Source organism: Sphaerodactylus townsendi, linkage group LG14, assembly GCF_021028975.2.
Source record: "Sphaerodactylus townsendi isolate TG3544 linkage group LG14, MPM_Stown_v2.3, whole genome shotgun sequence".
Classification (NCBI taxonomy): domain Eukaryota; kingdom Metazoa; phylum Chordata; class Lepidosauria; order Squamata; family Sphaerodactylidae; genus Sphaerodactylus; species Sphaerodactylus townsendi.
Window position 1 is genome coordinate 28,539,069 of NC_059438.1, and position 21,394 is coordinate 28,560,462.

A 21,394-nucleotide genomic window follows, 5' to 3' on the forward strand; every position below is an offset into this window, starting at 1 on the left:
AGATGCAGGTGAAACCTTAGCAACAAGATCCATTAGACCACGGCCACACAGCCCGGAAAACCCACCACAACCAGTGGAATCCGACCGTGAAAGCCTTCGACAATCCTTAGGCATTGTTTGCAGCTGTGATAGATCAGCTTCTTTGCCTCCATTTGGAATAGGCTTCACTGTAAGCAAGATAACAGGGGCGTGACAGGTAGGCAGGCAATGACAAACCCCAAATGTTTGTATATTATGAATTACAACTGTAACTCAAGGGGGCTGCTAATTAATTGAGCCTATTGGTTCATCATTCTTCCAGGGTCTACCTGTATTTAACAACATTCAGTGGTTCTGTGGACTTACCCTTTCCCCCAGATGTGGTGAGAGCCATATGGTTTGTGCATCTTCAAATGTATAGGCCCCAGTTCCTTAAAGATTCCTGTTTTGGGGAAGGATGTATGAATTTGACCCAGCATTTGAATGTATTTTCTCACATTATACCTACAAGAGTCTTTACACCCATAGCATGTTACTTGTATGGAGAAATAGACCAGTAATGTGATGTCAGTGATCGGTGGTAAGTACTTGTCTACATTGTGGATAAGATAGGAATTGAATGGAGAGACCCTTTCATGGTAGGGATGCCTGCCTCCAGGTGGGCCCTGGGAATCCCTCAGAATTCTTGGTCATCTCCAGACTGTAGAGATCCATTCCTCTGGAGTAAAAGGATGCTTTAGAAGTTGGACTCCATGGCACTGTACTCATCAGGCTGCATCCCCAATCTCCAGGAGTTTACCAGCCTGGATCAACCTTGCCTCCCCATTCCCTGATGGTGACTAGTGGGGACATGGCAATTCTGTTTCATGGTAACATTTCCATGGTGAGAACAACAGAGATTTCTGCCCATAGAGCTCCTCTATGTCTAAAGAAGTGAAGATCTAGGGCATAGGTGTCAAACTCGCAGCCCTAGATGTTATGGACCACAGTTATGGACCACAGATGTTATCCACAGCATGATGCTGGCAGGGGATGATGGCCCATAACATCTGGAAGGCTGCAAGTTTGACACCTGTGGTCTAAGGCAGGGCAGGGAGTAGGAACCTGCGGCTCTCCAGATGTTCGAGGAGAATTCTGGTCCCATCAGCCCCTACCAGAATGATAGCCCGAATTAGCCCCATGCGGCAGAGGAAGGCTGATAGAATTATGGTCCCTAAGCTTTGGAAATCTTGGGATTCTAGAAATCTAAATGTAAAGGTGAGGGGAGACTTTTCTCTTGTCTAAGTACTACTTTTTCAATTTTTCCAAAAAATGTTGAGGGAATTGGAAACAATTTTTTTAAAATTCTCTTTTGTAACAATTAATGAAATCATTATTAAAAACAGGATTGTTTCAGCTTCCCTTCATTCCTTCAAAATGTTTTATAAAGGGTTGGATCTAGATTGAATTGGCAATTTCTACTGATTTCTGATCCCTGCTGCGGACCCCTTCCCATGTCATGAAACTACCTTGTGCTGTGTGTTGTACAGGCTAATCTGAATTCCCCAGATAAACTTCCACAGCTCAGGCGGCAGAGCGGGGGAATCAATTCCGGTTCCTCCAGATTAGAGTACACCTGCTCTTAACCACTACACCACTGCTGCACCTAGTAAATGAACATTCCAACCTAACTGGGAAAAGGGTTAGTGGAGGAAGCATGTCAAATTGATGGAAGATTAAGTCCCGCGGCACCAGTGGTGGGATCCAAAAATTTTAGTAACAGGTTCCCTTGCCAGCCCCCCTCAGCAAAAGGGGCAGAGGAGAGTACGTATCTAAGGTGCAAACCTGTGCCCTGGGCCCAAAGCCTAGGAGTTGGATGCCTCTCCCTCATGGGCAGCCACCACCACTCTACCCGACCCCCCCCATTTTAATTTTTGCACCAGGTCATTTCTAAATCATCATCACATTATAGAAAATGCCCCAACTCACAAATCTGAACACAGCAATGGTGAAACACACAGGTTCTTTGATAGAGACTTGTGAGATACGAAAGGCTGAGAATCAATGAATTGCAGTACCTGAAAGGGATTAACCCAGTTCTGGGAGTTACATTATTAGTCGCAATTGCTATATGGAACCTTCACGTTCAAAGGCAGTATGCCTCTTGGGGAGGCGAGGGCGTGGAGATGGAAAAGTGGACCCAATTAGTAACCCCCTCTCGGCACACACAAATAATTAGTAACCCACTCTCGGGAACTGGTGAGAACCTGCTGGATCCCACCTCTGCGCGGCACACTTTCTATATCATGGGGCATTCTCCCCCTACCATTTGTGGCATGATCAGTGCAGACCAAGGTTACCAGAATCAGGTCTCTGTAAACATGTATTTCTGTCAGACTGAGAGAAAGTGTGGACATTTAGTCCGTATATATCTGGAACCGATGCTGATTTAGTCTGATGGTTGTGAGATCTGCTTTTAATACTAATCTATGGCTATTGAGCCTTGTGTAAAAAATGGCAAAACTGCAGTCGATCTTGTTGGTAAGATCATATTTGCCGTGCTCTATACCTTGTCCTGAAAGCTGAGTAGACTATGAAAACCCTGGCTGTTTTCTGACTTTCTCCCCCCTCCCCGTTCCCTTCCAAGTCCCTCTTGTTCACAGATCTGCCTGTCGCCAACTTCGGAACACTGCCTGAATTCATCCTTACCTCTGCGCTTTGCCTCTCCTTAGATCTGTATTCATGGCTTAATTGCTTCCTGTCCCCTTAATAGTTTCCCTTCGGCAATGGTCTTCTGAATTTTAAAAGAGCCAGGAGGCTGTGGCCGGGCGATTTTGTCCTTGAAATGCCACACTTCCTTCCTTTGGAGCAGCTATCTGTTTCGAAATTGAAAAGGGCCCTCTGGTAGCTCCAATAATTGTATGGCTGGTCTCCATTCTGATTTAATTACCTTCTCCCTTGGTGTCCTTTCTTTTCCACTATCCCAAATTTGTCCATGTGGTTAACATTTCTTATTAGTGCTGCTTGTTGTGTGCAGTTCCATTCTGTTTTTTTGCTGTGTGTGTGTGTTGGGATTTCAAACCTTACCACTTAGTCTGGGCTTTGTGTGTCTGTTCTGATAGCCAAGGCTCCTTCCTCTAAAGTAGGATATTGTTCTTAGTGTCTTGAGTCAAGAAGAAGAAGAGTTGGATCTATATCCCCCCCTTTCTCTCCTATAGGAGACTCAAAGGGGCTTACAAACTCCTTTCCCTTCCCCCCTCACAACAAACACCCTGTGAGGTAGGTGGGGCTGAGAGAGCTCAGAAGAACTGTGTCTAGCCCAAGGTCACCCAGCTGGCGTGTGTTGGAGTACACAGGCTAATCTGAATTCCCCAGATAAGCCTCCACAGCTCAGGCGGCAGAGCGGAGAATCAAACCCGGTTCCTACACCTGCTCTTAACCACTATGCGCCTGCCAGTGGAAAGAAGTGCTTTTGCTAACAGAACAGATCTGCATGCTCCACCTCCATGTGACGGTACTGTAGAAAAAGTGTTTTATCACATCTCCTGCCCCAACTTATTCTGATTGCTCCGCAGTTCCCCCCATTGCTGAAATAGATGAAATATTAATATTTCCCTACAGCAGGTAAAAGAGGGGACGGAGAACATTTGGATTCAAGAGGGAAAAATCCAGAAAGGGAAGCAGCTGTGCATACTGAATTGATAATACTCGATGTTTTATGATGGACACTTTAAATGTGCTTTGGTCCAGTGTGGCAGATATTTTTTTAAAAATTATTTATATATAGTCTTCCTTTCTCATTGAGACTTGAGGCTGATTACATGGGGTAAAACAATGCAGTTGTATAGGCATGAGGTTTCTAATAAGCAATGCAACGGAACTAGGATTGCAGAAATTAGGAACGATGCAAAAAGTATTAGATACAGTCTGCTTTGTTTGACATAGCATGGAATTACAGAAGTGTAAAATGATGTGGTGAGAGCAGGCTAGGACATGCAATAAACAGATAATGCCAACCATAAACAGTGGCGTGGCCCTGATTTCCTTTATAAAAGCTGCTTCCTGTCCCATTGTATTGTAGTCTTATCCTTTTATAAAAATGCCGCCCTGAATTCCTTCTCTGGAATTGCTTACAGCTTTTTAACCATGTGATTTATCTGCAGCACTTCATGGGCCATATCCCTTCTTTAAAGAAGCAAGATTTGAAGTAAGAGAGAGTCTCCGAAAGTTTTTCTGTGAGGTTTTTCCTCACCGCTGAGCTGATCCCACATAACTGGGATTATTTAGTGAAGTTTCATGCCAGGAATGAACCCAGGAACTTCTTCTCTGTTAGAAATAAAGTATTGGCTCTGATTTTCCTTGGTAACCTTCTGAGAACACAGTGGTCTTTAAAAATGAGTTATTGCTTATAGCCTATGAATATTCTACCATTGTACCATAAACAGTAGGGGCCTTTTGCCTCAGATGACCAACTTGACTTTCCGATTGAGAACCTTTACACTTTGACTTGCTTTTTGTACTTCTTGTGTTCACATCGTAATTGAAAGAAGGTAAATCTGAAATGCATTTCTTAATGTTGATTCTTGCTGACTTAAGCAGCTTTGTGAAGATTCAACCCAGTGTTGTCAGATGATCAACCAACTGTTTACACTGCATTCAAGTAAAAAACAGGTTCTGAAGTGAAGTACAGAGCTGTTGAGGGGTAGAGATGGGACTTTTCCAGTTGTTCTTCCTCAGCTGTAGAATATCTTCTCCATATTGGTTCACCATGTGTCTCAAAATGCTACTGTGAAGAAAGATGTACAACTATTTTCAGTACTTTAAATGGTGAATTTGACCCACAACATGGCTACCAAGCAATTCTTTAGACAAGAGCAGGGGTCCCCAAATTATGGCCCGGGGGCCAAATGTGGCCCCCTGAAGGCATTTATCCGGCCCGCCAGGCATGGCGGCGATGGCTCCATTCATGTGCAGTGGGGGTCGAGGGAGAGGAGGAACCGGCCCCAACGGCTGTTGATTGCAGTTACATGATGGCACCCCCAAATCTCCATGAATTTTCTGACCCCGCCCTTCCCTCTCAGCTACTCCATGTGTTGCTCTCAGGCTTTCTGTTCCCCCTCACTCCCATTGGCATCAGCCAGGCTGGCAAATCGCTCACTGGCTGCTAGGGAGGAAAGAACCCAGGAAGATACCTGATCCTGGGTTAGATGGAATGTTTCATTGGGAAAGTTCTGCTTTTTTTTTTTTTTTTACACAGGGGAAAGGTATTCCACAGCCTCCCCAACAATATTTGGAGCCCACCCTGTACTTGACATACTTTGGTCACTGTTCTAAAAATAGACCATGACAGAAAGGTTGAAAGGTGAAATCAAACATTTTACAATCATTTGTGCATAGGAATTTGTTCATAGTTTTTTTTAGTCCGGCCCTCCAACAGTCTGAGGGACAGTGAACTGGACCCCTGTTTAAAAAGTTTGGGGACCCCTGGACAAGAGGATTGGACTGTTCATCCTGTAGCAGAGATATATGTGGGGGGCAACATGTCAAGAAACCACATTTGGAGATAACCCATGATCAGATTCTATACAAGCTGTGAAGGAACAGATGCTATAGTACTGGATAAAGCAGTTGCTGATGGAAATGGCACTATAGACATTGTCAGATGTGATAAGCAAAAGATTTAAACAAGAAAAAATAAGGGACAAAATTCCACTTCTAGAGACGCTATGGGATACCATTGAGCTGATTCTCTGAAGCTGCCATTTTCCCTAGAGCAGGAGTCTGCAACCTGTGGCTCTCCAGATGTTCATGGACTACAATTGGCCATGCTGGCAGGGGCTGATGGGAATTGTAGTCCATGAACATCTGGAGAGCTGCAGAGAAACTGAATTCTGTTGCCTGGAGATCAGTTGAAATTGCTAAATTTAAGATAAATAACCTTGGATTGTGTTGCTTTGCTTAAAAGGAAAAAAATTAAAACCTGGATATTTGTTAGCTACTTTTGAATCCTTAAAAAAAAAAGTAAAGCAGGATAATGAATAAATATTACAAAATAGGAGGTCCTGTAGTTCAAGTATGTCCCAAAACAACCCTCTCTGGATTTGAGTATTTTTTAATTAAACATCTCTTTTTCATAGTCATTCTGGGTTTTTCCTGTCTGTCTGTCTGTCTGTCTGGCTGTCTGTCTGTCTGTCTGTCTGTGTTGTTTATATGTGTAAAATAAAAAAATCTACATAAACATTCTGGGGCTCAGGTCAGGAGTTCAAAATAGCTCTCCAGACTCATCCTGAAAAACCTTAGTTAAGATTAAGACCTAGCTAGTTTTCTACAATTCCATCCTTTCTTCCTTGAGCCCAAGATGGATTTGCTAAAAGATCCTTTCCTTTCGTTTTATGTGACATTGAATTTCTGATTGGTCAGCATCAGCTGTGAATGACTTGGAAACTGCAATATTCATCTGGAAGATTTATATTCTGCATTCTTCAAAATCTGATAGAGATACTGAAAGGATGCAAATAAAATTACAATTCAGATTTTTAAAATATCAAAATAACTCCTTGAACTAAAATAGCTGTAAAAACCTCATGTCAGTATTGTAGATGAGCAACCAGTAAAACCAGTGGTATCAACGTAAATGCAAGGAAAAAACAGGGCAAGGAGGTAAAATTCAATTTAAAAACATAGTGAAGAAGAGCTTTAACATTAAAGCAGTGAACATGCTGTAGCAGTGTTGCCTTTAATGGCAGCCAAAGGCAGCTAAAATGCAACTATCCTGGCTAGGAGTTCCGAAGGTTACGGCCAATGGTTTTTCACATAGCATTACCAGTGTGAATCTGTCCTTTTCCAAGAATTTCAAATATTTTGGTAAGCTCTTGGAAGCACAGTGCTTTAGTTCATTTTCCTGGCTCAAGCAACAGAGCTTGACTTTTAAGTTTGTTGAAGAAATGGATGAGTTCAGTTTGGTACACAGAAGAGGTAAACGAAGAAAGGTTTGTAATTACTAGCTAGCTTTGACGGGAAATCCTATCTTTGAACCTCAGAGGAGAGTGGAATGGTCTACGTGGGGGTTCCCGTATCCATTTTCAAGATGGTGCTTAATGTTTATTTATCGGGATTTTTTAACCTTGACAAATTGTTCGCATTATTATGACCTTTAACGTGGAAGTATGATAATTACAGCTTTCCTTTTCTCTGACGCCAGCGCTGCCTCCAACGTTTTCTGTTCCATCTCCTAGGTGGCCTCAATTGTACTATGGTCTTCTGTCTTTTCAATGAACTCTTTCCATGTGAATAAAGTCCAGAGCGATGGCTGGGGTGTGTGTGTCCATGCGCACGCTATGGCTGCGTCGCCTCTTGCTCCTTTTGTGGGCACGTCAAGTGAAATTTATATCGGCAGGAAGGTCACTGCCACAGTGTTCAATAGCCCAAGATGAGGTGATGGCACCGCATAATAGCGCCACACTCTTCGCTCGACTCACCAGTTGTGGTACTTAATTAATGTGCTAAACAGGGGGAAGGCAGGGATACAAATCCGTGCCTGTTGCACAACAAAAAACAAGGGCATATGCAGTTTTTCTAATTGCCGAGTTTATGAGGCCCGTTCATAGAACGAGATGAGGCGGGAGCTAGAGGTGACAGAAGGCTCTCTGGACATTCTGCTTTAGCCATTCTGGGCCTTTTGCCATTTGAAATCTGTCTCATTTACATTATGAATGGCATTAAAGAAATGCTAACGAGGTTGCCGGAGTACCCAGAAACATAAATCCGCGTGATCACGCACATGGAAAGGAGGATTACCTGGCATAAGCTCTTGGCAGGGGCACTGGGTCTTTATTTTCATGTTCTTTGGTAGGTATAGAACTCACTCGGTGTTAAATCAACTGCCAAAACAAAACAAACAAACCAAAAATTAAACCCAAGAAAGTATGCTCTTCTAGGCAACACGGACAAAACCCCAAGATGGAGGGATGCTCAGATTAAAGGTTGCAATTCTGTACACTGAAGCCAACTGATGCTGGGCGCACAAGAGATCTTGTGACAGATTGTTGGGTGCGTGGTGGCTTTGGCGGTGACTGTGATTGGCACAGCAAAGGAGAGAGGGTCAAGTTCTATCCCTAGAGACATGAGGCTGATGTTTGTTCTACTGTCTGTGCTTTCTCACTTTTGAAATTTGAATTGGCTTAAGGAAAGTGGGATTTGGAACATGCCAATAAGCCGTATTTCCATGGGACTTAGAAGCTAGAACCGTCTGTACCTTTATATTTGGCTTGAAAAGCTGCATTTTACTGATCAGCCAAAAAAAAAAGTTGAAAGCAAGAATATAGAGTCAGATAGCTTAGGATGCTTTCCAGTTATTTCAATCTTCAGTCGTTGAAGCTTCGATAAAACATATACCACAAACTAGGAAAGGTACCATTCCATCTCAGTCTAACTAGCAAGCAGGCAAGGAACCTCTAAAAAGGAGGTAGGCATTCTTTAAGAAGCAGCGGCCTTGGCCAAATGAAGGAGGAGGTGCAACAAATGTGAACGGGCAAAGCAAGCACAAGGTGAATTTGAAGAGTACATTGCTACAGATATTGAGATGAGCAATGGACATTTCTTTAAACAGATCAAAAGCCGAAAGTGAAAGGATTGCGAATAGAACATAGGGATATGAGCAGCTGAATGAATTTTATATCTTCATTGCAGGAGATGTGGAACAGGTAACCTTGTCAGAAAAGCTATTTGAGGATAGATGTGTCTGAATGGGTCAGGTGGAGATGACGTTTTAAGGCAACTTGGCAACTTAAAAAAATTATAAGCTACCAGGTCTGAGTGAGGGGTAGTTAATGAAAAGTTTTCAATTGTTGAGCTCCTAATAAGAGTATGTGGCTTTTCCCACTAAGGTGTGCCTCTGCTTTCACATACTGCATGTGAGCACCCAAAGGCACCTGATGGGCCACTGTGAGTAGCAGAGTGCTGGACTAGATTGACTCTGGACTGATCCAGCAGGCTTGTTCTTGTGTTCAAAAGTAGCCAATGTAATTCCAATTTTTATAAAGGAAGCTAGAGATGATCTGGGAAATTACACATTTGTTAGCCTACGTTAGGTAAACCCGGTAGAACCCATGATTAAAGGTAGAGTTATTATACATATAGAGAAACAAATGGTATTAAATTAACAAAGCCAACCGTCTGTGGTTAGCACTGAAGACCGCTGAGAGATTCTGCAATACTAGAAAGGATCACATTTTCGCTGCCTAGTTCTTGGTAAAAGTCATCAACAAAGACAACCAAAGCAATCTGCTTTCCAAAGCCTGACCTGAAGCTGGATTGAAATGCATCCAGAAAACCAATCTCTTGCAAGAGCCTGTGAATCTGAGAAGGAACAGCCCACCATAGGACCTTGTTCAAGAATGGAAGACTGAAAACTTCCTAGAAGTTCTCCATCATACTGGCAGTAGGGCTTAGGCGGGGTTATTAAAACACATTTGATCAGTGCCTTCTTGAGCATGGGTGGTATACTTCCCACTTTCAAGGCAGCATTTACCTCCTCTCTAGCCTTTTCCCACCAAAAGATCTAAGTGTGGTCAGTAGTGCTTCTGCAGAATGGGCAAAATCCGCTCATCCCTACTCTGACTGGGGATTCTGCCATTTCTGCTAAAACGTGCTTAGGGTCATTAACCCTTAGGTCTGGATTCTCATTAAAGTGCAGTGGGTGGTTAGAAAAATGTCTGGTGCTTGTTCTCATATAAGAATGCAACAGCATGGCATGATACTTTTTTCTAATTGTCGAAGGGGGCAGAGATTGATGCTAACGACCATTTGCCAAAGTGACAGCTTAACTATGATGTAGTCTGAGCCCCTACAGATGATTAAGGCACCCTTAGGTGGACTTGGTCATCTGTATCCTCCTGCAAGTGGAAATAAGATTTTTATCTTACATCAGGTACAGTTAAGTAATAAATGGTTCATTTCCTTTCCCTGTGGGTTCATCGTAGGACAGTGGTCCTCTCCTGTTGTTCACGGAGAGCCACATTTTGCAGTTACTACCAGCCAAAAGGGATTCATTTACTGTCATCATTTGCACGAGGCCTGCCTTTTAGGGAGGCTTAACACTTACCCAATCCTCTGGAAGTGATTGTTTAAAGGTGGAAAACACTTGCTAATTGCAAGCCCCACTGAGCAAAAATCTTTGCCCACTTTCCTGAAATATGGAGGCAGGTGCCACATTGGAGACTCAACGCCCGGAAGAGTCACAATTGGCTCCTGAGTATCACTAGAAGTCAAAGGGTGACATTTTAAAAGGGGGTTTCCAGGTTGTTGTTTGGTTTTGCCTAGGTTTGGAATAATTCCTGGCTCTTTTCCTGCAGATTTTAACTTTGCCATGTATCCGCCATCAATGATAGCGACAGGGAGTGTGGGAGCAGCTGTCTGCGGCTTGCAGCTGGATGAGGGAGAAAGCCTTCTCTCTGGTGATGCCGTCACAGAACTCCTGGCCACAATCACAAACACAGAAGTGGTAAGTGTCTCCAGATTCTTTAACATTGCATCCATATATGTTCTCCCTCCTTACACCAAGCCTCAGAGGCTGAGCCTCTGAAGATCACTGGGATAGATGGTTAATTCACATGGGGATAAACGGTCCTTCAGTCTGTTGTTCTCTCTCCCATGTTCAGAAGGCTATATCAGCACTTGGGGTAGTGCTTCTTTCTTGGTATGGGGCAGAACCATATTCTGATTCCACTAGGGCCTAGGGCTTTACAAACCAGCCGTGGCTTTTGGGCTGGAAGCAGGAGTCCTTGGGGCTCCTTAGTTTATTTTCTCCTTCTGGTTTATTTTTTGCTGTTTTTCTTGTTTAAATGATTCCATAGTTAAGGAGCATTTTTGGATTATCTGAGATGCAAGAAGGGGATTCGATACACCCAATCAGATTTCTTCCTAGGCCCATGGTGGCAAACCTATGGCACTCCAGATGTTCATGGACTACAATTCCCATTAGCCCCTGCCAGCATGGCCAATTGGGATGGGGCTGATGGGGTGTGAATCCATCAGACATCTGGAAGTCTCTATAGAGTCCTCCTGCCATTGTCCCTGGGAAACTTTGGAAGCAGGTTGTCTTCCCAGCTGGCTCTAGCAGGCCGTGAAAGATCATGATTCCTTCTCATGGATGGAAGGGAGGGAGGGAGGGAGGGAGGGAGGGAGGGAGGGAGGGAAGGAAGGAAGGAAGGAAGGAAGGAAGGAAGGAAGGAAGGAAGGAAGGAAGGAAGGAAGGAAGGAAGGAAGGAAGGAAGGAAGGAAGGAAGGAAGGAAGGAAGGAAAAGTCACAGTAAGGTGGTTAAACCTTTCATGAGATGCTGGTACATGCATTGCCCAGAAAGGAAAGGTATCACCACCAAGGGCATGCCCAAAAATCGATTACCTCCTCCAGCCCTGTGTCCCACAAAGCACATTGGTCTGCCTTCCTTATTGGTCAGCAGGATACACAAAAACAAAGTGCAGAAGTACCGGGAAAAGATAATATTCCTCTCCTATTATACATTTGCACAAACATGGTTCTGGATTCTAAAGCCAAAGTGGGGTTAATTGTATGAGCAGAAGGTATTAATTCACCTTGCCCCTGAGGTTGCTTAACTCCCTATTTTACTAATTCTTCTTTCTTAATCTGCATAGGCAATTTTCTCTAGTGCTCTCTCTCGCCACTCAAATAGCCTAGCAATTGCAGACCCAAGGTCTGGCCAAGACTGTGGCTTGGATGAGAAATTGTTGGCTGCATCTTCACTTGCTTGCTTAACTGGAATGACAGAATAAATGTTTGTAGGGCAGTTGCCAAGGATATTCCCCCACCCCCACCCCACCCAGCAGTCACAAGTATCCTGCATAATAATTAATCTCTCCTGGATTTCCAGAGAACAGGACTTGAATTACCTATAAAAATGCCTAGATTCTGAAGTTTAAAAAAGAAAAAAGAAAGCTTCTTTCTTTATTCTCTCTAGCAAAGAACATGTGGAATCTGACCATTGCCACAGGTTTGTTCTTCATAGCAGGAAGGTAGGGATAAAATTTGTGATGTACCACTTTGATAAGTTGGTCATCTGTATTTGGCCAAATGGTCTGGAGAATCCTCCGCATTTGTAACTAGGGGATGTTAGGGATCAGGGTTGGAAAAGACCAGGGGCCTGAGGTTTTGGACAGTGCCTGTTGCAGGGGGCTGTACTTATATTCATGAACTGCCTCCCCAGTGATCTGTTTCAGGATAGGAAAATAATTCAGGGGGAAAGTTCTGTACTTCCTGTCTCTAAGCTCTGATCTAGATCAAATCCCTGTGCACCGAGGAAGCGCAGAACTTCTTAACAGACCTGGGGAGATCATTGGGGGTCATATAACATGCAGTGTTAGTCATGGAAGTTCTTAGTCCTTGGATACTTTTGCATGTGCAAAATAATGCACTTTCAACCCACTTTCAATTCACTTTGCAGCTGGATTTTACTGTGAAATAGCAAAATCCACTTGCAAACAGTTGTGAAAGTGCATTGTTCTGCATGTGCGGAAGTGCCCTTAGACATGGAGAGAGGAGCAGGACCTGTACAGGAGCCATTCCTGCCCCCCTTCCAATGACGATTATTCAAAACAGAATTCTTCCCAACAATGCTGGCTCAGACAGTAACAGTGCAGACCTCTTTCTTTTTCTCTGTGGAAGGGAAGTATTAAGCATTTGAAGTCCCCAAACCAAATGGCTGTCATAGCGCAGTCCAATCCAGAGCTGCTCCCATCGCAATTAATGGCCTTACAATGGCATAACTCTGGATAAGGGTGCCAGATGGTTAGTCGAATCCAACGCTTAAGACTCCCCTTCCTCAAAGGCGATTTGGACTTCTTTTCCTGCCCTCAACATCCAGACCCATTCATCCTTCTACCATCTTTTCTCCAATGACATCCTGAAAAAGAAATGGGTCAGGCTATAGAATGAGACCTGACAGCCGACACCCTCTTGTGCAGACACCATTCCCTGATCTCCGGAGCAATTGCCTGACGGTGCTGCTGATTAGCATTAAAAAAAAACCCCACGGGTGATCCTAATCACGGATCTTTCTCCCTGTGCCAAATTTAGTGTGCCAACACACCAGCAGAGAAGAGTGCCAAGGGGCATAAGCTGACTTTGTCCTCCATTTTGTTTCTGAATTTTCTATAAGATGAAAAGGGGTCTTCACTCAGATTCAAAGGGAGCTAAAAATGCTGCCACATTCTGGATTATATATTACCTTTGAGCCTTGCTATAAAATTACGGAACGGCTGCGAGGAGTGGCAGATGAACATTGAGCCAGTGTTCTATCTGTGAGGCATTCATCCGACCTTCAGTGTTTGCAGACTGGTTTTGGAACCTTGTGACAGGGCCTGCTGTATCCTCTCTCGCCACATTTGCTGCAAGCTGCGTTTTGTGTATGCGAGGAAGCAGCAAGACAGAATAGGATCTGGGAGAAAGGAAGAATGAGATAGTTTCCTCTGTTGTCTCTGGCTCTGAGTTGGCAGCTGCTTGGCCTCATTCAGCTTTTTGTTTGCCAGTGAGTGGCAGGCGTGTGTGGCAGACACCGAAAGGATGCGGTTAATTCTGCAGGGTAATTGTGAGTTTCGACCGAGCCAGTTAAAAGTTAAGAAAAGGAAAAGGGAGTGTGTTGTTGGGAGAGCAGGCTGGCAGTAGAGGAAGTCAGCCCACTCCACCCCCTGTGAGTGAAGAGCCCCTCATCTTGGCACTGAATTGTCATCGGCTAGGACAGGGGTCGGCAACCTTTAACACCCAAAGAGCCATTTGGACCTGTTTTCCATGGAAAAGAAAACACTTGGAGCCACAAATACTTTTTGAAATTTAAAATGACGATAACACTGTATATATTGTTTTTTTTTACCTTTATGTTTTGTATAAACAATTATAGTTTGTTATGAAATCCATGAAGTGCTACATCACCGTCATCAGCCAACCAGGCAGCTGGCACAGGAAGACCAGAAGTGGCTTGGGATAGCTATCTCGGGCTGTACGCACTCTCTCTAAGGCGAGGGGACTCTTTCCCATTAGCCATAGGGGCAACTCTCTGAAGGAGGTTGAGAGGACCCTAGCCACGTGGAGCCTTGAGTGATACAAGGGCCAGCGAAAGGGCGGCGTCGCATCAGGAACGTGAGTTGCAGACCCTGGGCTGGAATCAAATTGTCCTGACTTGTACTACAGCGAGTGCATGAGCCACCCATGCTTAGGAGACTCACTGATAATTCGTGTCAGATATTCTCAACGTAGTATCTGCCAATATAATTGGAGTGCAACAGCTGAGCACCTCGAAAGGAACTCAAAATGGGGTTCACTGATCATGCAGCATATTGACAAATGGTGTATAATTCAGCAGTACTTTCAGCAGGGTCAATACAAGATATTTTGTCATCCAGACTTAGAACCACCTCCTGGTCATTTGAGTCCCTGTAGCAAATAGGCTTACCAGGCTCTCTTAGGAGGCTGGGGATCTACTGCCATGGGGCCCGACCTTCTGTTGCCAGTTAGCCAGCTTATGGAAGGACTTGCTGGCAGCAAAGGGAGGCCCAGGCTGTCATTGATGTCACTTCCAGCGGGCACCAGATCATCAGGTCGCAGGTGATGCTGGATTCTTTAGTATTTGGGTGAAAACTCTATGGCAAACGTGATTTTTTTTGGCCTCAAGTCATATCTGATTTATGCAGTGCAGTTTTCAAGACAAGAGACAGTCAGAGGTGATTTGCCATTGCCTGCCTCCCCATCCAGACTCTAGTCTAGCATTACTTGGAGGTCTCGTATCCAAATACTTGCCAGGGTTGACTCTGCTTAGCTTCTGAGGTTTGACACAATCAGGCTAGTCTGGGCAAAAATGACTTCTACCATAGAGTTTCTGCCCAAATACCAGAGCATCTCTGCATTGCCAGTGACACAGTGACATCACTTCTGTTGCAGCAGTGACATGGGCCTAGGCCTCTCTTCACTGCCAGTAAGCTCCCATCCACTGCCAGTTGCCTTGAAATACCTGACAGGCCCTAGTAGCGACACCACAGGAGCTTGGCTTGAACTTGGCCAGCTGTTGCGTTAATTCCCTGATTAATTTATGTAGGGAATTTTTATGCTGCTACTCCAGGAAACTTGCCCAAACCCAGCATTAAAAGCAAACAAATCAGAGAATAAAAAACAAGTCACTGAAGAGCTCAAAACAAACAATATTTAGATTAAAAACTCACTCTGAAATTATCTTTATAAAATCAACCCCTTCGTTAAAAGTCTGAGTAAACAAAAACATTTTGGTCTGGCACTAACAAGAAAGAAACATAGGTGTCCGGGAAGGCTCGGGAGTGGGGAGAACGTTCCAGAAGCAAGACACCGTTGCAGAAAACAGCCTTGTCTGTATACACCATCTGACGGCAGAGTTTGTGAGCAGGTCTTAACGGATGGGCCGGACAGTAAGGGAAGAGTGGTCCTCAGCATGGGGAGAGAGGAGGAAATGCCTGTCTTCTCCCATGCTGCTAATGGCTTCAAGCGAGCGGAGACCATGTGGTTCATCAGTACCCTCCCTGCTGTGCTGGACCAAGCAGAAATGTGGATGACATGGCCTAGGCCCAGTTTTCACGTTTGGAATCACCAGTCATGACTTTTAAATGGGAGGCAAAAGCCCAGATGTCAGTTGGCTAGAGGGTTGAGCAAGACCAGCAGGATGGGAGAAATGGCACCTAACACATGAGCATGCTGACCCAAAGGGCTCTGCTGGAAGGAGAGGGGGGAAGGGAGCATCTGCAGCTGTTAACATGCTGCTGCAGCTTTGGCCATCTGACCCCTCCCCCAGTTGTTTACTTACCAACCTTTTCATATATCTATTTCAGAATAATAGGCACAGCCTACCAGAGCCTCAACTTGGGACTTAAGCAACTGAGTTCTTGAGAGTCCACAATACTCCTTAACCCCCCAGAATGTACATGCGCATGTGATGTGCATGTGTGAATGGGGCTACATTGTTTGGGTCATAAGCTTTGGAATGGACTCATCACACAGACTTTCTAGACTAATTATTTTTGTCTTTCTTGAAGATGTCTAGACATCTGGTACAATAATTCATTGTTTCCTTCTAAATGGCATCTTTTCATTAATGTCACTGGAAAGATCACAAAGAGGTGGCTGTGTTATAGCAACAGAAAATAAAAATCTAATGGCACCTTAAAGACTAAGAATATTTTACCTTAGTATGAGCTGATGTGTGCCACCAAAGCTCATCTTGAAAAAACGTTGCTGTTTGTCTATTAAATTCTATTTTTATTATTCTATTCTATTAATTTATTATTCTATTCTATTCGATTAAATTAATTTATTTTACAGAAAGGAGAGCCAGTTTTTTCCTGACTTGAAAGAGGTTGATTGCGAAGTTCATGCCATTGCTCCATCTGTGTTTCTATGATATGGACTAATCATGAGAAAAAACAATCTGTATATGATTAGTTTGCATAATTTGCATATTATTTGCATAATATGGAAATCGTTGGGTTTGGGAAAGAGCAGAACAGAACCCATGGGAATGCTCCAAACTGAACTGAAATCTCCCCATGTGGAAGCAACTGAGGAAAAGAAGAGCTGTCTTCATTGTGTAATTGTGCTACTCAGATAGTGATGAAAGCCATTGTGGTGTAGTGGTTAGAGTGATCGGATTAGAATCTGAAAGACCTAATTTAGGATGCCTCCTCTGCCATGGAAGCTTGCTGGGTGACCTAAGGACAGACAATCTCTCTCAGATTAACTTTCCTCACGGAGTTGAAATTACAATAAAGTGTAGGAGAAAAGAGCAATATGGGCCACTTTGAAGATGATGAAGAAGAGGAATTTGGATTTGACTCAAGGTGACTTACAAGCTCCTTTCCCTTCCTTTCTCCACAACACACACCTTGTGAGGGAGGTGGGGCTGAGAGAGTTCCGAGATAACTGACTAGCCCAAGGTCACCCAGCAGGAATGTAGGAGTGCTGAAACACATCTGGTTCACCAGATAAGCCTCTGCCACTCAGGTGGAGGAGTGGTGAATCAAACCTGGTTCTCCAGATTAGACTCCACCTGCTCTTAACCACCACACCATGCTGGCTGATGTGAAGGGAAGAGTGGTGTTAAGAGTACACTCAGGTGAATGTCATTTCATCATTGGAAATGTTGCCCATTGTTGCTATCAAACATAATTTGTTTTCTCTTTACTAGGACTGCCTGAAAGCGTGTCAAGAACAGATTGAGTCTGTTCTAGTAAGCAATCTTCAGGAAGTCCCGCAGCATCAAGGCAGTGCTTCAAAGACCGTGGATGAGCTGGATCAGTCCAGCACTCCCACAGATGTGAGGGACATCAACCTGTGAAGACATCATCACGAAAAGTTGCCTTCCACCAGCCCCATTTTTGTGTGTGCGTGTGTTCAATTTTCTCTCACACAGGCACATTTCTGTTAAAAAAAAGAAGTTCCTGCCGAATGTATTTGAAACTTTTTAGATCTTAAAAAAGCACCAAAGGCAAAATCCATCGGGAAATTCCCATGCACAAGTTCTGCTGGCTTGTGCTTTCATTGGGCTTCTGCAAGGAAACATCTCACGGACTGTGGTCAACCGTGATGGATTTTATGTGTGTATCTGTGCATGTATGTGTGTCTGTATGTCATTCAGTTCCTGTGATATATAACAGAAGGGAATTCCACAACAATATATTTTATAGTTGCTGTTCGGATTGCATACTTGTGGCGAGAGAAGCTTACAAAAGAATTCAAGCAGCCAGATACGAGTTAAGCCTGCACTTTGCAGGAACAAAATAGATAATTTTTTTAAAATGAGTGTATTACGACCTTAGTGCATACCCTCCTTCCTTTTTCACTCTTAAGAAATGAATAATACGTGTGAGGTATTTTTAATGGCGTATCAATGGATATAAAATGCAGGAGCAGATAGTGTCTATGTGAGCGAGAAAAGCAAATGGGAGGAAAGGTTCCTGGTGCAATTGAGTTTTGGGGGTACAGTAGGTATTTAGGTTGTAGTACGTGCACGCTCTCTGTGGAAGTTTGTATTCATTTTGACAGGGTACACACCAGGTTTGGCCTCGGCTTATCTGCTGCCTTTATTGATCTTAGTGTTGTCTGTTGACTTTTGCTGTTGGCTGGTAGATTGCACCTAAGAAAAACTGTGTCGTTTTTCAGCCAGATTGGCAGGGCTTTGCCTCTTTATTTCCTTCCCTTCGTATATACACATACTTCTTATCTGGGAAAAAAATATATATATTTGATGCTTTTCAACATAGCAGCCTCTTTGGCAGAAGCAAGATACTTCTTATTCAGCTGTGGGTCAAGCTACAAGAAACTTCCTAGTTGTAACAGAGAAGGAAGTTCTTTTCCTTGAGTAAGTATTCCTACTTGCTTCAACAGGCTTGGTCAGAAGAACTTCCCATTGGATGTTGCCTTTGTTGTGAGCCCATGTAGTGGCCATTCTGCCATGCGTTAGTGTAACATGTGTTGAACAATCCATGTGTTGTGCTTTATGAATATTAATGCTGCCTGTTATAGGGATCTTTGGTGCCTGGCTGAACATAGTACATATTCTGCCACACATGTATATTGTTGGATGATTAAGAGCCATATTGGTAGGATGGTGGGTTGCGGAGCTCTTCTACACAGTCTTGGACTCTGTATGGGATGGCACTGTAAAATTATCTTGAGTCTCATTGGGCTCAGGGTATGAGACAGAAAAAGGCATCTCTTTAGTCAGCTAATGAGTAGAGATGTGAAATTTTGAAGCCAACGGGGAAAACATCTACCCCCAACGAAAATGCATATCTGGGGGGCATTTGGAATAACATTGCTTTTTAATCAACCCTAAACTTTTTTTGCTAGTTTAAACAATGTGTTACGCACTGCTTAGAACAGTAGTCCCCAATGTTATGCTTGTGGGTTCCATAGGACTCGCTGCACCTTTCTGACACCCACCAACTGTTGTAGCAAGTGAGTGGAGCCAGGGAGGGCTTTTGCCCAGCATGGCTTCGGAATGACTTGGAGATTTGATTGACTGTGGAGATTTTTTTAAATGTTGCTTTGGCAGCAGCGGCCACCATAGCACAAGGATCTGCACTGGGTTTACTGAAGTTAAGCTGTGGCAATCATTTTGTAGCTGGCTCTGCCTTCAGCAGCCATTTTTGGCATCCATTTTGTTGCTGCACGCACCATGCTGCGTCAGAATTCCAAGTATGCCCTGGGATCAGAAAGGTTGGAGACCCCGCCTTAGAACTGCAGCATATACAATTGTACTTATTGTTTTAATTTTCTGCAAGCAAAATGCAAATATATCTCAAACTAGAAGGAGAGAACTCCAAAGTGCTGTTCCCTGTGCTACTGCAGCACATATTTTTGCTATCTAAGAGGCAGAACAGAAAAGTTGGAAGCAGCATAGTCGGCTATTAAGTGAACTTTGCATTGTAGAAAACGTTATTTTCAGTGCCATATATCCATCACATTGTTTTGAATCCAGCCAGCTTTTCTGCTGGTGAAAAAGGAAGGGTTTTTTTTCCCCTCTGTTGACCACCAGAAAGGCTATAGGCATGGAACTTGCATGGACAAAAGCCATGTAGGATTGAAGCTATAAGAGGAGATTCAGCAGAGAATTTAGCTGTATCCAATCCATAGCCTATTATATGCGAAACAAATACAGTGGAATCTAGGTTTTTGTTGGTAATCCGTCCGAAAAGAATCGATGAAAACCGAAACTGATGAAATCCGAGGCAAACTTTTCCATAGGAATCAATGTAAATCCAATTAATCCGTTCTAGGCACTCCAAAAAACATACCAAAACCACATTTTTTGGTGAATAAACATAGTGTTTAATGCTGAAAACAGTACAAACAATAACACTAGGACCAGCTTCAGAGCCAGTGAACCAATGTCGCACCAGAAAGCTGTCCAAAGAGGTCTGTTTCTGATGCCTCTTTAAGATTTGTCTGAAATGGGGCAAGACATTGTCATTAAACAAATTGCAGACACGGCCTGCAACAGCTTTGTCTGGGTGATTTTTCTCCACAAACCCCTGCACTGCAAATTGATGAAAACCGAGGCAAATCAATGAAAACCAAGACAATTTTTTCACTGAAAAAAATCGATGAAAACCAAAACCAATGAAAACCAAGGTTCCACTGTATAGCATTGTTAGAGTTATCTTGTCCTTGTCTTAAACATTTCACTCATCCCAAAAGAGAAGCCATTTCAGAGGAGTTTTTTTAGTACGATCCAAAATTTCCAACGTTTCCATTGAAAAAGTCTGGAGAGAGGAAAAATGCACCCACATTTATCTCCCTGCCAAAACCTTCACATCTCTACTAATCAGACTGTTCAACAACTTTGTGCTCCAAGGTCCTGATTCAGCTATAGTTGTGGGTAACCAGTTTTGTGTGTCTGCTGGTAGTTCCAACGGAAGGGCTGCATCTTCAGCATCAAAAGATGTATTCCTGGGGGAACATGTGGAAGCTCAAACCTTGCTTGCTCAAAAGACAATATATATCCCTTTGCAGCATAGAGGCACGAGGGTTTCAATTGATAAATGTATATGTATAAATTTGCATGCAGATTGTTTTGTATAAGCATATTCGTTGTTTTTAGATGGTACAATACTCATTCAAGTAACACCCTGCCAGTCGTCTTTTTAAAATCATTTGGGTTTATTTTGAACTTGTAGAAATTCAAAATGGGAGATTTCCGGCTTTTGCGGTCCTCCCTATTTTGACATAACATTCTGCCACCTTAAAAGGGGATGCTGTTTGATCTTTTTCCCCTACTCTACTTCTCCCCAATCTTCCAGGAAAACAAATTCCTGTATTTGTATTACCTTTTGCAGTCCACAGTTAGCATTATTATAAACCATTTCATTCGAAAAGCACTTTGAAAACTATTCCTAAGGGATAAAAAAAATGAAATGGCTTATGACATGTGCTGAGCAAGCAAACCACATCTAAAATGATGTGTGTGTGTGTATCTATATAAATATATATTTCCCTCCCCTGTAACTTGTGTTCCCAGTGAGTTGTAGTGTTGCTTGAATTTCCAAATGCCTTCTTCGGGTGACATTCCCATCCCAACATTCCAGATGGAAGTTATGACAGACAATAAATCTGAAGTTACAGCAAGATCTTAATATCAGCTGTGAGCTCACCTATGAACAGTGAAAGACAGTTGCTCATGCAAAATGCACACAGATAGCTAACATCAAGGTGTGCGATTTTTATCCTTTGTTTTTTATTATATTATTATTACTACTACAAGAGTGTTTTCAATGTACTTGAATTTTTAATTTCCTGCTCCATCTGTTTTTTTAAAGCTTTTAGTTGGCAAAAGAAATGAGACAAGTGAAATATTTTTTTGTCTCCTTGCACAATTATATTAACAGTTTTGAATATACAGTATGAAGC

The 21,394-nt window shown here is 43.2% G+C and overlaps 1 protein-coding gene across 2 annotated transcripts in view; it reads left to right on the forward strand.

Annotated features, from left to right (window-relative positions):
* The window catches only part of CCND2 (cyclin D2), a 28,839-nt gene extending 9,057 nt beyond the window's left edge, over window positions 1–19,782 (forward strand). For both annotated transcript variants that reach the window (XM_048516260.1, XM_048516261.1), the window contains exons 4-5: window positions 10,311–10,459; window positions 17,172–19,782. In XM_048516260.1, coding sequence (XP_048372217.1) covers window positions 10,311–10,459; window positions 17,172–17,321 — 299 coding nt within the window. In that variant the 3' untranslated portion in view covers window positions 17,322–19,782. The remainder of the gene's footprint in view (window positions 1–10,310; window positions 10,460–17,171) is intronic.
* The last annotated feature ends 1,612 nt before the right edge of the window (window positions 19,783–21,394 follow it).